This window comes from Anarhichas minor, unplaced genomic scaffold, assembly GCF_050575085.1.
Source record: "Anarhichas minor isolate MPS153535 unplaced genomic scaffold, ASM5057508v1 ptg000017l, whole genome shotgun sequence".
Taxonomy (NCBI): Eukaryota; Metazoa; Chordata; class Actinopteri; order Perciformes; family Anarhichadidae; genus Anarhichas; species Anarhichas minor.
In genome coordinates this window covers 2,486,694-2,501,329 of record NW_027466463.1, presented here as the reverse complement: position 1 = coordinate 2,501,329, position 14,636 = coordinate 2,486,694, and the positions used below count along the sequence as shown (strand labels likewise).

The 14,636-nt window shown below is 42.5% G+C and overlaps 1 protein-coding gene across 5 annotated transcripts in view; it reads right to left on the bottom strand.

The window, feature by feature from the left end:
- Nucleotides 1-1,215: 1,215 nt before the first annotated feature.
- The window catches only part of LOC142951438 (signal transducer and activator of transcription 5B-like), a 30,202-nt gene continuing 16,781 nt past the window's right edge, over nt 1,216-14,636 (bottom strand). For 2 of the 5 annotated variants that reach the window (XM_076092971.1, XM_076092975.1), the window contains 11 exons: nt 14,199-14,378; nt 13,850-13,937; nt 13,067-13,189; nt 12,751-12,843; nt 11,857-12,063; nt 10,962-11,056; nt 9,850-9,992; nt 9,459-9,614; nt 7,861-7,912; nt 6,662-6,769; nt 1,216-5,946 (listed from right to left, as the gene is read on the bottom strand). In XM_076092971.1, coding sequence (XP_075949086.1) covers nt 5,823-5,946; nt 6,662-6,769; nt 7,861-7,912; nt 9,459-9,614; nt 9,850-9,992; nt 10,962-11,056; nt 11,857-12,063; nt 12,751-12,843; nt 13,067-13,189; nt 13,850-13,937; nt 14,199-14,378 — 1,369 coding nt within the window. In that variant the 3' untranslated portion in view covers nt 1,216-5,822. The other 3 variants (XR_012954573.1, XM_076092972.1, XM_076092974.1) reach the window with 3 other exon arrangements.

Genomic DNA, 14,636 nt, shown 5'->3' with positions numbered 1-14,636 from the left:
ACTGATAACTTTATTTAGCATTAGTAACATGCTAACCAACAGCTAGCTAAAGCATGTGTTTCTTTGCTTTGGCAGTTCGCGGAGCTTGTTACCACGAGGTGGGCTGTGAGACACCTGATATGATTCTGTTTGTTACCAGACGTGTCTACTGTATGCTGTCCAGTGAATAAACCGCTGGTTGGAGCCCAAAAAGATATCAAGTGTACCTGAATCAAAACACAACGCAAAAGAGAGAGTACACAACTGCTACACTCCGTAAGCAAACAACTCTCGCATCAAGTGACATCGCATGCGACAGCTGATTACACAAAAGGAAAACAGCACACAGTGTTATGATTTATTGATCATGTAATCTTTATTTGTAGATTACATAAGATGATCATATCTTATTTGTGTAACATCTTCGTGACTTTAGTTGTTGAATAAATGTAGAGAGAACGTTTGAGTACCTCAACATTGTACTTTACTTCCTGTAAATGTACATCTTTACTGAAGGTTGCAGACCTATATTATATAATATTGTATTTACAGCATCCATGTTATGGTTAATGTGGTAATGTACAATTTTGAAGTACTTGTTCTTTTCTTCCCTTTACATATACACATTACATTCAATTAAGTATTATACATAGAAATGTGAGGGTGCCATTCTGCAGAACAAGTACTTTGTATAGTACATTTGGTGATACTACATAAAAATATGAATGCAGTACTTTTACGTGCCATGGGGTATCTTTCATTTATTTAAGTGAAGGAGCTTAATACTTTCTCCACTCATCAATATCAATCACTACTAACCTTCACCATAGTTCAGTTATTACTACTGTGAAAACCCATGATGTAGCTTAGCATGTGTTACAGACACACAGCACGTTTCCATCATACATGTATGTTTTCTTCAAACAAGAAAAAAGAAGGCTCTTTTCTCAAACAGTGAATGCTGAGAAATCTGTGAATATGCTCATGATGTTTAGAAACTGTACTTATTGAGTAGAGTGAACTCTCAGCTCTGCATTCATTCAACTCATTACAAGAACGCAGGTCAAAATAAACTCTGAAATAGTCTAAAAAAGAAATGATTCTAAATGCAAAACCTACGTGCAAAGTGGTCTCCAGCTGAACAAGTATTGAATCGGACTCTGAAGCAACACTCAACAGTACAGTGCTTGGAACAGGGGGACGATACAAAACAATAACAAATAAACCACAGTGGGATACAATTCATTAAAAAATGTTTTATTTTCAAGTCCGAAATCCCAACATCAAACTTCCAGCAAAAATGTTGCACATGTGGAAGTAAATACAAAGGTCCCATACAGACCACAGGCTGCACAGAAGCCAAACACACAGCAGCAGTGAGCTAGAAAAGTGAATTACACTGAAGACAAATGTACATCACGCTGATTCAATGACTGCATTAGCATAAACATCCAGCTTACTGCTGGTGTGAGCATCAAAGTGCGTGTTCGCTTTTGCAAGTTTGTGTTTCAGCTTTTATTTACCAAAGATATAACAAAAAGCATAAGAGGCAACGGTGAGAGCTAGAAAGGCCTCCCATCTACACTCCAGTCATCAGGTATTATTTGGTTGATTTTTACCATTTATTTCACAGTGAGTTTTCTTGAGGTTTACTGTGTTAACTTTCATCCCGGGCGAGTTGTGTTTTCTAAAAGGGAGAAGACATTCCTAGGTTGAGGCTGGTACAGTAGTAGTGCAGCGTGAATGGCGATGGTTTAAAATGTCCCTTAACAACCCACAAGGCAGACAGACCTGCAGAACCTCCGTATCTCCAAACTAAGGCGTCACAGATACCAAACAATTACTGAAGATCATCACTAAGAATGTAGAAAAAAAGCTTTGTACGCAGAGCAGGATTCAGCCTGGTGATGAAATTTATCCAGATCTGACACAACGATTACACTCAGGCACTTTCAGCAGTGATGAACACATGATCAACACCACTTCTGACTGAAAGTAGTATTACAAAGTATGAGGTATGAGCATTCTCCCAAACGAATCCACTGACTGGGCACACACAAAGAACTTAAAGTTACTACGAGGAACTTCCCTTTTGTGTTGATTTTGGCGGTCCCTGTGGACAAAGGTGGTAGTGTTTATGAGCACCAGACCTCCCTTAAGAAAACCTCTCATTTTACTGAAGCAGGGGTCTGACAGTCTACCACGATCAGTCCTGGTTCGGGTTCTCCCTAGCATCCATTTCCTACAGCGGGCCCTTCAATACGGCCTGGGTCTCCGGCAGCGTGGTGTCGGTTCCCAGTGGGGACCGGAGGAGCAGAGAGAATGACCGTGGAGGGGGCAACCGTGGCTAAGTGTAAGTGGAGAGCAGGGCCGTCCTTCAATCAGAGGATCGACAGTTCGATCCCCGGCTCCACTAGTCGCATGTCGATGTGTCCTTGAGCAAGACACTTAACCCCTAAAATTGCTCCCGTAGCTGTGCCTACGGTGTGATAGAATCTGAAAGTCTTTGGATGAAAGCGTCTGCTAAATGACTGTAATGTAATGTAATGAGAAGCTCTGCTCCTGGAGGAGTAGACGCTGCTGCTCTCCTCCTCCCTCTGGAGCTGGGACTGCAGGTCAAAGGCTGCAGTGAAGCCGGATCTGGGTGGACTGGTCTCTGCTGGAGGCCCCGCTGGAGTCTGACCTGAAGGAGTTTCTGGTGAACCTGCATGACCGCATCACCGACGACAAGGATCAAGAATAGCTGTAATCTTCTCTCTAATGGTCTCGTTTACTCATGAAGGTCATTTATAACAGTGGTTCTCAACTGGTCTGGCTGCGGGACCCACTATCACCCCTTAATGACAAGCCGCGACCCAAATCGAGGAACATTTTCAACTTCTCAATTGTATTTAATGTAAAGATGGAGCAGTTTGATCCTGAGCTGAAATTGTCCTCTTTAGTCGTGGTGTAGGGAGCTCTCTTGTGCAGAGAAACTGTTCCCGTCAGTCCCCGTCCCACACATGTTTCTCGTAAACGAGTAAAACTGCTTTGTTTGTGATGTCTGTAGATTCGTCCATTTGTAATGTAAAATGACCACTTGCCTAAATTTGAGCTGTGGTCTGTTGTTTGATGTCATCCGACATGTCTTCAATTCAATACTTATAGTGTCATTTGACAGAGGTATAGTTTTCAGTTTATCCCCTGCTGATATTAGCATTACAAACCATTAACGCCAAATATTGTTGAGTGTGAATAGACGGCACTCCGCTGCATAAAAATCCCCTTCAAAATATATATATATATTTCTTTCCAGGCAAAGGCCCGCGACCCACTGAAAACGGGTCCGCGACCCACTTTTGCGTCACGACCCACCAGTTGAGAATCACTGATTTAGAGGCATCAGTATCAAATTGAGACAGTTTCATAACCAGTTAAAAGTTCCTCACAGTAACTTTAAGGTTCCATTTGACAACATATATTAGTACATGGCCCATGTTTAAGATCCTCCATCAACATGTCACGGCAACTGTCACAGTCCGACCTCCACAAAGCAATATCAGATGTTGGAGTTGATTCACTGAATCACTCATGCACATCAGTTTGTCACCCACTGGGTCTGGGTTCAGCTGCTCAGGACTGGATTCAAATATTCTATCAGCCTGTTGTTGAAAATGATTCAGTTTACCTTTCGGCTCTCAGAGGTGAAGTGTCAAGCTCTGATGGGTTAAGACAGAAATGTGTCAGGCAGCTAATTCAGTGCATTAGTGGATTGAAACAACATGGCGGCCACTTCAACTCATTGGGTTACATCATGATTAATAACTCACGGAGAGAGTGCAGTCCTTTAAACACCACTACTGGGTTCAGAAACATGGCTCTAAAACGCACTTCAGAGGACACCTGCGCTGACGCGAGGCCAACAACTCATCCTGATGGAGGTGGAATAAGTAGACAACAGATTGTTACAATGAGTGAGCAGTTTCATAAACAAATGGATAAACTATACCATGCATTAATGTTTATTAATATGTATGGGATAGTTCTGAACTTCTTTATTCGTCCCGAATGTAATGATTGGCTGGGTTGCTGTCTGTCTGTCTACCTGCATTCACTCATTGCTCTTAGCTTACCAGCTGTGAGTACCAACAGTAGCCGTGTTCCTCGTTTACGTTCATAATGATCATTATGGGCTGAAGGGACGGCTGTCAGTGTTGATGACTTGAGAGATTCAGTGACTTTACAGCCAGTGCTGCTAGCTGCTTTCATTGGGAAACAGTTGGCAACACTGGGCTGGCTTTCTCAGTTTAAATCTAGCGCACTCTTGCTGGTTTGTCCATCGTTGCCACCCCCAGATTTTATGTGACAATATTTACTTATTTTCAAACTGTAAAATTTGATTTTACTGGTAAACCCCAAGGGTGCATTTCATGTTCTAATGGATATTAGGATATTTAGTAAGGTAAAAAACAATGACAGAGTATCAGTTCAAATGATCATAATAAACCAACATTTGGTTTAAAAATTATATCTGACAATAAAAAACAAAACAAAATCAGACTTGTGAAAGTGTGAAAATCAATAAGCACTCATTGACTTCATGAGACCAAATGATGGCATCTATAGAAGATATCCATGTCTGTGACCATTGGAACATGTTGCTTTAAGGCACTGTAGTACCAGAACATCAGAGAATGGCAGCAATATAAAATATTATGAAATATACAAAAATAACCAAACAATAGCGGTAAGAGATTTAGAATTCCATTTTCAGTACTTGAAACCAGACTATGTAACCTCTGAAAGAATAAAACAAATCATTCTCTTACGAGAGGTTGAGTTCATGTGGGATACATTCAGCCTTGTTCAGCTCAACACACAATGGTTTGTCTGGTCTAGTATGACCTGTAGCTAATGTATGCTATGTATTAGCATGCTACAGAAAACATCCTGGTGGTTTTACTCAAAGCTGCTGCTGCGTCACCGAGCCTCTGACTAGCTTAGCTGTTAGCACGGGTTCACGGGAACCAGAACTTGCAGAGTGTTTAAAACACAGCTTTGTGCTCAGCTGAACCCGACTGCTGTGTCGATACGAGGATGATTAAGATAAACTCAGCAGAACACTGCTGGATGCTCATTATTCTCAGAAAAGGGGAATTAAAGAAATTGGTGTGCGCATACTTGAGACCTAACTAATGTGTTGAATGAATTTCCTCATAAAACGTGCAGATTTTTTACAAACCTGCATTGTTTACATCCATGTTTAGTTGCTGGCATGCCTTAGCCGGCGCATTAGTGCGTTTCTAAGATCAGTTTGAAAGCGCTACAACATTAACAGATCTTTGCATTGTGTTGCCCTTAATGGGGACCCATTTATTAAAACATGAGTGCTACTGGTGGTCAAAAACGGCACAGGATACCTTTAAGGTAAATTTCCATTAAACCTGGCCTACAGCAGGTCTAAGTTAAGCCTCCATAGAACACAGCAGCTGGGTTTAGACCAAACAACAACACAGGTTTAGTCCCATCTTAAGGTTGAAGTCACCGCTAAGCTAATGACAGAGCAACAGCTCCACTGTACCACACACAGCTCCTCTAATGAGGACGTCTTTAAGGCGACCGACTCCAGAGAATCTTGGGAAATGAAGGCACATTGAACTTGCCATCATCCTCTGAATACCACAGAGGCTAACAAAAGCTACATAGTCTTACGTTAAGACTTAAAGAATTTTCTGGATTTACTAGATACTAATAAAAATTACTTCCATTAATAGAGAAGAGATTACACTTTTCAGCATTTAAGTTGCAGTTTGTGGGTGTTTCTGTTAGATGAGATGGAGGAGACCTGAAGGTGTTGGGCAGGTTCAGGACTGCTGACTGCTCCACTGGTTGGCCATAGGCCTGCGGAGCAGCTCCTCCACATGGCGGGCCACGTCCATCGTGTCCTCCAGGTCGAAGTCTCCATCTGGATCCAGAATGGTGTCACTCCTGACGGGACAACAGCAGAGACAGGGGCCACACTTTCATGAAGGAAAATATATATCAGCTAGCACATACAGTATTGTATATAATCTGTCACAGTACATTCAAAATAACAAAACAAAACGTATAAACCAGATACTACTACCTCAAACCAACATCTGTCATATTATCGGATCTCCGTGAGTTCAGATAATGGATGGTGTACTTGTTAACAGACAGTTACGGAGCAACATTATCATCTATCAGGAGCAGTGTTTTTGTTCACATGATGAATGTAAGTTTTGGTCTCTACCAACTCCCCCAGCTGGTCTCCATCTGTGTCTGTCTGCTGCTTGCTGCTGAGCGGGTAGAGTACAGAGTTTTTACAGCTTTGCCTCTGAAAACCAAACAACGCTGTGAGAGCGGTGAGAGTGAACCGTTTCAGACCCGACAGCTGAACAACGAGCTGAAGCTCATTGTGAAGCTCCGTAAAGTCAAGAGGAGCTGCAGCTGATCTTCACATTGTCATTTGATACATGCATTATCAAAACAGATATATATGTTATAGCCACTTTAAGTAGCAGCAGCAATACTATAACACAACAAATAAGCAAAAGTACATCAATACTATAAGCAAAATGTAAGTATCAAAAGTATTCTTAATGAAGTAAAAGAGACCCCTTTGAGTGTAGCGTGTGCAGGGTCTCCTCTGGAGTGAACGGATGTCAAAGAGAGTGCTCACATAGAAGGGTAGACACCAAAGTTGTTGGGGAGGCTCACAGAGGGAGAAGCTGTTTGGTCCATGAACGTAGGAGTCCCTCCTCTGGGTTCAGGGTTGGGGGTGGTGAATCTACCAGAGACATGTCCACACATTATTACAGCAACTAAAACGTCTGCACCAGCCCTACTGACTGACCACTTTGGCTGGCAGGCGTCGCTCAAAAATTTGTATTGGGCCGACTACATTTCTTTTAAAACTAAATTCAAAGCTTCAGGAAAGTGAAAATCCCAAATTAATAGCCAGTGTTAACTGTGTTGTTGGTCTCGTCTTGATCTCATAGCATCAATATCAGCTGCTGTTAGTTGCCTCCATGCTTTTATCGTCTAACAATATAGGAACTCATTAAAACTGCACATTGTGCAGTTGCAACACAATTAAAACGGCATGTATACGGTGCATTCAGGAACTATTCAGACCGCTTCACTTTTTCACATTTTGTCATTCAGCCTCGTGCTAAATGATTTCAATTCATTTTTCCTCTCATCAACCTACACTTAATTCCTCATGATGACAAAGCCAGTAGAGTACGTTTTTGCACATGTATTAAAAAGGAAAAGAAAAATTCACATTGACATTAGTATTCAGACCCTGAACTCAGTACTTAGTTGAAGCACCCTTGGCAGCGATTATAGCCTTGCACAGCTGGATTTGGGGGTTTCTGCCATACTTCTCTGCAGATCCTCTCAAGCTCTGTCAGTGGACATCCATTTTAAGGTCTGTCCTCAAGGACAGTCACAGATTTCTCCCCGAGCCTTTCCTGTGTGCTCTGGGTCATTGTCCTGTAGTAAGGTGAACCTTCGGCCAGTCGAAGGTGTGTTCAGGACCAGGTTTTCATGCAGGACATCTCAGTACTTTGCTCTGTGCAGCTTTCCCTCAACCTTGATAAGACCCTCGGCTCCTGCTTTTAACAGCATGGCAAACATTGCCAATAGATGAGTTAAAGGTATTTGAGCATAAAGCTGCAACATGACAGAATGTGAAAAGGGGAAGGGAGGTGACAACTTTCTGAATGCTCTGCCCTCATTGACTGAGATGGAGGTGTGCTGCATCGACTTTTTGGGATTCAAATACCAAATCCTCATTAAACTTCAGGAACTTGCTACTTGTTCAGTTCCGTCCGTTTGATGGACAAGAGGAAAATAAAATAAATAAAAACTTACTCTGGCACAACTTGTTTGATCTGCGGTTTTACATATCCGTCCACTGCTTTTGCTGCAAGAGAGAGACACCCTCTTAAAAAAACGACATTGTTGCATAATTTCAACTTTACAGTGCCATCCATGTACTGAGCTCACTCCACCAGCTTAGGCTTCTAACGCCTGCTGAGACACCAGTTAAACATGATATGAAAATAAGTTAAAAGGTGCAATGTGTAAGATCAGAACACATTGTGAAGGTTACAGTGTGCATGTTGTGTCAACACATGTGTTGTGTTGCAGAGATATCTACTGTAATTAGCATGCTAACCAGCTAGCCCCGGCCCGTCCTGTCTTGTAATACCACTTGAACCTGGAGAGACGATAGTTAGTCACTGCAGTGTCCAGTCTGTCCTCGGTCCATCATGAGAGGACCAAGAAGTAGAGCTGTCCCGAGGGCTTTTCAATAATACAGTTAGTTTGTTTATTGGATTAAAGCCAAAGTTGCAGAAAGGAGAAAACGACGCCCACTCTCGTTTAAACTGACAAATGCAGGAAGGACAGCTGAAAAGAAATCGCTGACTGTGTGAATTTATAATATCAGTGCGATAGATCGGACTATAAATGTGTGTATTCTGGTAAATTCACGTGTTGCTTGGATGTATTCTTGTGGCGTGTGTGACAATATTTTAGCCTTGTTCTTTCAGCGGTAACCCCGGCGGAGTGAAACGGGCTTGGGGGCAAATAAAAAATAAATATGAAAATATAATTTGCGGTAAGAAGTTTCATTCCATAACTTGTAACCAGAGAAAAGTAACGCAAGGCACTACGTCCAGTCTGTGACTGTGGGACACGACTGACACGTCGCACTGCAACACGCGGTTTAAGAAGCGGACACACTTCAGTGACTATGTGACAGGAGAATATATACAGAGTTCTGTTTCACACCACCGTGGCTGCAGCTGAAAGAAAAGGCTCAAATATTGTCAGATCTATCTTGCTTTAGATAAAGCAAGATATTAGAAGTCTGTTCATTTAAAGACATTCAGTGATTTGTTGCCAGCTGTCCTCTCTGCATTGGTCAGTTCAAACCGTGTTATTCGTACTCTGGATTATGACTTTAAATTCTTTGCATTTGTCTAATATTTTCTATCGATCCATAAACCGAGCTTTGATTGGTCAGCAGGCGCTGCTTTTATGAGAGTTAATCTCTCATCTCGAGCATAACCTTCACCGCAGCAGATTAGGTGTTCAGCAACAGCGTTACCATGGCGATCTACCCCTGACGTTACCTCGCTAACCCCAAATCCTGTTTCATAGTACAGGCATCTGGTTCGTGTCAATGGAAACACACAGATGGCGAATGTAAACTACAGGCCAAAGATTATAAGAGAGCAGCATCTCCGCTGAATGTTGCATATCCTCGCCCTGCTGTTAGTTAGTAGCTCTCTGTTTTCATTACTGATGACTGTAAATGGATTGTTTGGACCGAGTAGTAGAGGTGAAAAGCTGCCCCCTACTTACACATTCCACCTCTAATGTCAAAAAAAGCATTCTTCATGTCATTGATCTTATTTGCAGATGTATTTGGCTCAAAGCAGTGATGTGTTGCTGATACTTACAGAGCGGGGGGGTGTAGTACTTGGCGAAGACCTCGTCTTTGGGCCGGTCAGGGTAGAGAAACAGAAGGTGGTTCAGGTCACTGATGCGGTCCGCCAGGGAACGAATGGAGAAGTCCTTGGTTGTATAAGGCAACAGATTCCAGACCAGCCGTTCACCTAGCCAAAGACCGAGGGTTAACGTGATACTGCTGCAGACATGAACATATACAACCTTTGTCATGTGTGAACATAGAAGCACACAGAGGGTATTAAGGGCCGACTTAGAACAAAAAAAATGTTTTAAATACTTTTCAACAGAGCAAAAATCAGTTCTCTGTTATATTAATAAAGGATTCATTAACTAGAATGACACTCCATGTCAGAGGGCCTTAACAGCCCAGCAGTTTGCTACCTGCTTTGTTGGGGTTCTCGGCCACCCAGGCGATGGTGATGCCTCCGATCTCAGAGTCGCTGAATCTCAGCAGGAAGGTGCCGTTGGGTTTGGACAGCAGCATGTCCTGTGCTTGCTGCTTGTTAACGAAGCCCAGGATGGCCCTAGAAACACACACATTCACACACAAAGTTGTGCTTTTTATGTTGAGAGCCCATTCTTCAAAGTTGAAGGAAGTATTAGTCGTACTGATATAACAAGAAGCTATTTGTGAACATAGAGAAGGTCTTCAATCTTTTATTTTGAACTCGTAAAATATGGGAGCAAAAACAAAAGTATTTATGTTCAGTGTACATTGTGTCACCGGAGAGCCCAAATGCATAAATGCACATTAGGATTCACAAAAGAGAAGATAACAGCATAGGATTATCATAAATTGGAATGATGTTTGTGTCACGCTGGGAAAACTGGGTTGACTATGTAACGCTGCATTGGACAAAATTTGCCTTTGCAAATCTATGATTATATGGTAAAGAAAAGATCACTCCCTCATTACACATAGTTTTAGTCACAAATCTTAAAATGGGGCATTTCAGACAAACATAAAGGGATGATGTATGCATACAATATTTGAAACAAATTTTATGGAAATGTATTTGATGCAGAGTGTCAATAAAACATATTAAATAAAGAAAATGGAAAAGGTGTGGTGTAAGAAAGAGGTGAGCTTACGGGACCTGTAGCTCCTCCTCTCTGCTGGAGGTGAGAGGCTGCAGGCTACATAGCACACCCAAAACTACCACCAGTGGTTCCGTTACATTGTGGGTCATGTAGGCACCAGGTTTTGAAAAGGAAGAACTTCTCACCTTGGTGCAGACGACTCGACTCTACCTGGTGATGTTACAGGTGCAACAGCACGCTGATCAAACCCAAACACAGCCAGCAGCGATGACACATGAACACTTGGGGAGGACCCCTTTACACTCTGCTGTTAAGCTACTCTTTTATTTTGAAGAACCCTCCTCTCTCTTCCTTCCCTTTGTCCGGGGGGGGGGGGGGGGGGGTCGACCACCCCCCGGCACAGTTAGATGTCAACAGTTTCTTGCAAAAACAAAGTCAGCATGAGTCATTACCCATCATTCCAGTGAGGCTTGAGATGTTTCTTCATGAGCTCCACAACTCCATCAAACCACTGCCAGAAGGTGAAGTTTCGTCCCGGTAAGCTCTCCTGTAAAATAAACATTCTCCATCAGAATGTTTACATGCACACAAGAAGCCAGGCCACTCTGGTTGCTTTTACTGTGTGTGTGTGACTGAAGTGCTGCAGCTCCTGCGCATGTGTTCACACAGCCTGCCTGCTACCGTCAGCCCTCATGAGATCATTTTCACTGTCTATTTTTTGCTGAAAGGTTACACACTCGCCCTGCAGATGGTCCATGTGTCTTTTGTACAGTACTAGTTCTTCAGCTTTGGCTTTCTGCAAAGACGTTAATTCTTTTAAGTGTAATGTAAATCACAGTTGGGCTGTAGTAAAAGGTATAGGAAAGGTAATATGAATAGTCTTTATTGCTGAGCTTTATAGTCTTTATCAGCAACACTGTTCACTCACAACTCTGATGAATCACATTACATCTACTACTCCTCCAAAAGCACATGTAGATCTAAATCACATTTTTATTCTTAATTGGAGTAACATGGAGGAACACATTATTTTTTAAGATATGCATATAAGATATGCATATAAGATATGCATTGCCAATAAAGTGAACATTTGTGGAATCATGTTTTGAGTAGAGTATCCCTTTAATGTTGTAATGCCGTAATATAATGACATCCTCGGAAAAAAATAATAAAAAAAATACAGTGATATAATTTTAGGTCATATCTGCCACCCCTAGCGTGTGTGTCAGATTATTTGGAATGTGCAATGGGAGGACAGGCTCTGTAGTGAAAGCACAGTTCCTTACATTGCAAATGTGTCAGAATTTGACATGCAGTTGTTGAGCTGTGGAGAAGAGCTGGCCTCACCCGGTTGAACTGGGCCCAGGATATGGTCATGCTGCGGGAGTCCTCGGGGTTGTTGCTGCTGCTTGTGAAAGCTTTCTGTGCCAGGAAGACCATGTTGTCCTCCGACAGGCCACGCCCGCTGTGCATCTCTGCCTTGTACTTCATATCAAGGGTGTCGCACAGCTGGGGCCACAGCACCTTGTCTGGCACGGTGAACGGCACCCTGCCCTGAGGATGGTAAACGGTAGATGTAGATGGACTGTACTTGTATCGAGCTTTTCTATTCTTCCAACCACTCAAAGCTTTAACACTACATGTCATCATTCACACATTCATACACTGATGACAGGGGCTACCATGCAAGGTGCCATCAGAACTCTAAATAATCATTCATACACTGGCAGCACAGCCTGCGGGACAAATATGGGGTTAAGTGTCTTGCCCAAGGGCACATCGACATGGACTAGTGGAGCCAGGGATTGAACCGCCGATCCTGTGATTGAAGGACGACCCTGCTCTACCCCTGAGCCACAATGGAATGGAGGGAGAAAAGCAGGGAGGCTCAGATCCTGACGATAGATTTAGTATATTTGTTCAGCCGTCTCTCACCACATACACCACTGACTGATGTTTTAAAAAATATGGGGAGATTACTCTGAATTGTAACAGACACGATTTAACAAAAACACAACAAGCTGTCCATTCAGTGTAACAATGTATAATAATAGTAATATATAATATGTTCAGTATAGAGTTAAGGAAAACAAAAAGTCAAAATCCAGATATGTGGCATTTCAAGACCTTCATCAGCACTTTTTCAAGATTAAGGGGAACTATTACTTGCTGCGGTCACCACCTGACATGGGAAGGTATAAAAAGGTCTTCATGGGAAACATCCATGAGCAGCCAACTCACCGGCTCAGCAAAGGCGTTGTCCCACAGGACAGTGGCTGTGGCGTTGTTGTCCTGACTGCCGTGGACGATCACTACCACAGGCAGCGATAAGGTCTGCGGGTCACAGACGAGGGACAGTGACGGATCATTTATTAATACACGGCTAATGTAATGCATCATAGACATTTCATTTAAGTATCTTAAGTCTTCCAAAGGAGATCGAGACAGTAGAGATGAAATCAGTAGCCGATGGCCAAGGCGTACAGCTGACCATTCAATAACCGAGCAAGATAGCCAGTTTAGATGTATAAAAAGGTCAAATGTCCTTTCTGATTACTTTGACATGGAAGACCAGCTCGTTACCCCCGACGCTGAACTGGGATTCAAACAGAACTGTGAACTTCTCCTCCGTCACCGACTCTGCACCTCGACGGTCCGACCGCTTGATCCGCTTTAGTGACTGCATGAAGACATGAGGAGATTAGACACATTCCTTCATAACAATTAACACAGCCAATGTAGTGCATGCTGCATGTTCTCTGGACAATAGCTGGGCATCCGGCAGACGCCGCTGAAGAGGCTCCAATTTACTAGTTTGACGAGCTGAGAAGAATAAGATATATCAGGCTTTAGATGCGCACGCACGCACACACGCTTTCTCCTTCATTCTCTCATTTTATGTTACATTCTCCACTAAGAGTATGTACTGCATTCACATTGAAAAAATGACAATCTGCATACATTAATGCATTTATCTTTCTTTTTTTGTTTTTAGTGCCTCCCCTATATTCCCACACCGCTACTTCGGAGACAGTTTGGCCTTGTGTGTTCTGATTCATTATCATAATTTAGTGTGAATGAAAACTCAACTCCTGGCATTTTGCTCTTGGTGTTCTTCGCCACTCTTTTTGGAAGAAGGAAATAACGGGCGAAGCAGCTTTAAAAGCGACGTGTTTTTGTTTAGATAAGTGTGCGGTGGATCTAATGCATGTTATGGTTCATGTGGATTTCGAAAGATAAGTTATAAATATTTAAATTGTGTAATTTCAGAATGGAATTTGGTGTGTTGGTAGATTGTAGAATGATGTTTATAATATGTTGACTAATGTATCACTCTTACCATGTTTCTGAAGTGTGCACTGAGGGTGCCAGTGGCCTGCTGATACTCCATTACACAGTTGTTGTTCAGGATCTCTCCACTGCTTTCACTACCAAGGAAAAGAAAGCAGTTAGAAACATTCCTGCTGACATAGCTGGACAAATCTTCAACAAAAGGATTACGCATTTCAACTTTTAATCTCACATGATAACTAAACCATCATGGAACCATTTCTATTTGTTTGGTAACTGCTAATTAATGAATTATCTTTTCATATCCAACAAAGTACCCGTTTTAAACCCCCATTATTTGAGCCTTTTATCAGCTAAGAGTCCATAATGTGTATTACTAGAGCATTCATCACTATCACCTGTGTGTGCTCTCATTCTTCAGCAGAGCTTTGGCCTGCTGCTCGCTAACAATGACAGCCTTGACCTGGGGTGGATTCATGTGGACGTTGAGCTTCCCGCCCACCAGGAGGCGCACCGTGGCTGCAAACTTGGTCTGGGTCTTCAACACCTGGGGCGGCTGCTTTTCAATGATAAAGGTACTGAAGAGAAGGGGGGGACAATGACAGGATGGGTTAGTCAACATTTTCTCTCATGAGAGGATTTGAGTTGTCAAAGGGCAGAGGTATTAATGCATGGACAGTAGCTCAGTGTATGGATGGACGGTTTAGGAAAAGAGATTATGTCCATGAGCATTACATTACATTACAGTCATTAAGTAGACGCTTTTATCCAAAGCGACTTACAATTCAGAGTCTATCACATTTCTACACCGTAGGCACAACTACGGGAGCAGTTTT